Consider the following 2,076-nt stretch of genomic DNA (forward strand, 5'->3'; position numbering starts at 1 on the left):
TGCTAAGATATTATTAATTTTGTTATTATCTAGTATGACTATTTTAAAAAATGATAATAACAGAATCAATGATATAGGCGATTGCAGGCTCCAAAAAAGCATTAAACAGCTGAAGGATTAAAATCAACCAAAGAACATACTATGTATGTCTACCTACTGGAAATAACAGTCAAAACTCTTATTTAAATCGCCAAAATACACTGATGATAACTACAGAAATCAACCAAAGGCAGATCAGGTTAATACTATCTCCTAGCGTACATTTAAGTATTTGGACTCACGTGGACCGGTTTCTGCACTGGCAAAAATAGCCTCGGCTTCTTCAGCACGCGGTACCATGATGGAGACCCCCAGCCTATCGTTTTGAAGTCTATATATGCATACATACATACATACATACATACATACAAACATACATACATATGTGTACATTCATACATACGTAACAGCTATATATAAAAGAATTTTAATACGAGAAGATAAAATGAACATGCTTTAGTACAAATCACTACAAATGTTTCGGTGCATCATTATCAGCTGGTAATTGCTGAATGTTACATGTATGATATAAGTTATTACACTAATATGATCCAACACTAGCTGTATACATACGCGTCTTCAGGTTAGTAGGGTCCAAAACATACGCACTCACACATATATATGAGTGTTTGTACATATATGCACACACACACACACACATATATATAGGCATGTATGTATATCCTTACTCCTCTATTCTACCTGTGGCTTCTGTTTTACAGGTACTTGAGTACATATACTCCCTTCTACTATCTCATTGACACAAAGACGAGTGATTGGACGAATCAATTCATTAATGAAGATCACTCCCTACAAGAATACTCCGATATCTTGGACAACATTCTAAGATTACGTAAACAGGTATTCCTGCTGCCTACCATAATGCCAATGAATATGTTTCTACTGGAAGCTGATCAAATTAACCAGGTATATTCTACTCTTCCTTGTATTCCATTCTTGTTTGTATCTTGTGTATTCTATTTGTCTGTACTTCATAATGTACTTCAAAATCGATGACTTAAGGAAGCCGAGGATGATGCACGGCAATTTGAGTTTTAATTGATAGATAATCTTGTGGTACCTGTTTCTTGTCCGAGTATTGCTAGTGGTTGCTTTCTTTGTGAGTTTTTCCCTCGCTCTTTGAGTGATTTTAGTTTTAATTATGCTGGTGCCTACTCAATTTCTTCTCCCTGTAAATATCATGAAGGGGTTTAGTTGCCAGCCATCCCACAATAAGACAGAACATAGAGTTTTTGATTGTTTGTTTCGTTTTCATTAGATCGGTTTGGATTAAGGGGCTCTGCCATGGGCTATTCAGTCTCTCCTAAACCAATGAGATCGATGTGGCTATGGTATAACTTTAACACTTGCAAGTCGACGATTACAAAAGAAATAAATATGCAAGCAGAGAATTCTAGAGGATCGACGCTTCTAGAAAAAGAGGACTGAGCAGGGCGATTAGTGTGGGATTTTGGATGGTAGACACAATATGGGTGAATAGGGGAGGACTGAAATGTGAGAGTTCGTCTGTGGGCTAGTAACTGAACTGTGTGGCTTTATACCAACTTTGTACCACCCACTTGAGTGACTTTCCTTAAGATGCGTTCGAGGATGTGCGGGTGTGTTTTTATAGCAGCAGCATTACTCCATATATGAGAGTAGTACTATGTTGTCAGCTTACACGAACATTGTAGAAAGTTAGTAATTGCTAAAGGCTGAAGCTATTCTAGGAGCGCGTTCTGCCTCATCTTCGAAACGCCTAGTTTAGAATAGAGGCAGCTGATGAAGGAAAAGTTCCATAAGTGGCTTGTGTGTTTTCCTATGTGTTCATTCTGTTGTCCGTAAAAAAAAGTCCGTTTTTTGTGCTTTGCTTATGTTCCTGTTCCTTCTTTTTTGACGTCCTGTACCCGGATATGCATCTATATATACATGTAGATGTAGGTATGTACATATATGTATGTATACATGCATATGCTCATATATCATTTGTATTATTATATATACATATATATATATATATATATATATATATATATA

At 36.4% G+C, this 2,076-nt stretch overlaps 1 protein-coding gene across 1 annotated transcript in view; it reads left to right on the forward strand.

Moving 5' to 3' along the window:
- Nucleotides 1-2,076, forward strand: part of LOC106881001 (dynein axonemal heavy chain 3) — a 174,058-nt gene that overhangs the window by 47,827 nt on the left and 124,155 nt on the right. The window contains exon 13 of the mRNA XM_052972117.1: nt 762-966. Within this exon, the coding sequence (XP_052828077.1) occupies nt 762-966 (205 nt within the window). The remainder of the gene's footprint in view (nt 1-761; nt 967-2,076) is intronic.

This window comes from Octopus bimaculoides, chromosome 1 (assembly GCF_001194135.2).
Source record: "Octopus bimaculoides isolate UCB-OBI-ISO-001 chromosome 1, ASM119413v2, whole genome shotgun sequence".
NCBI classification, from domain to species: domain Eukaryota; kingdom Metazoa; phylum Mollusca; class Cephalopoda; order Octopoda; family Octopodidae; genus Octopus; species Octopus bimaculoides.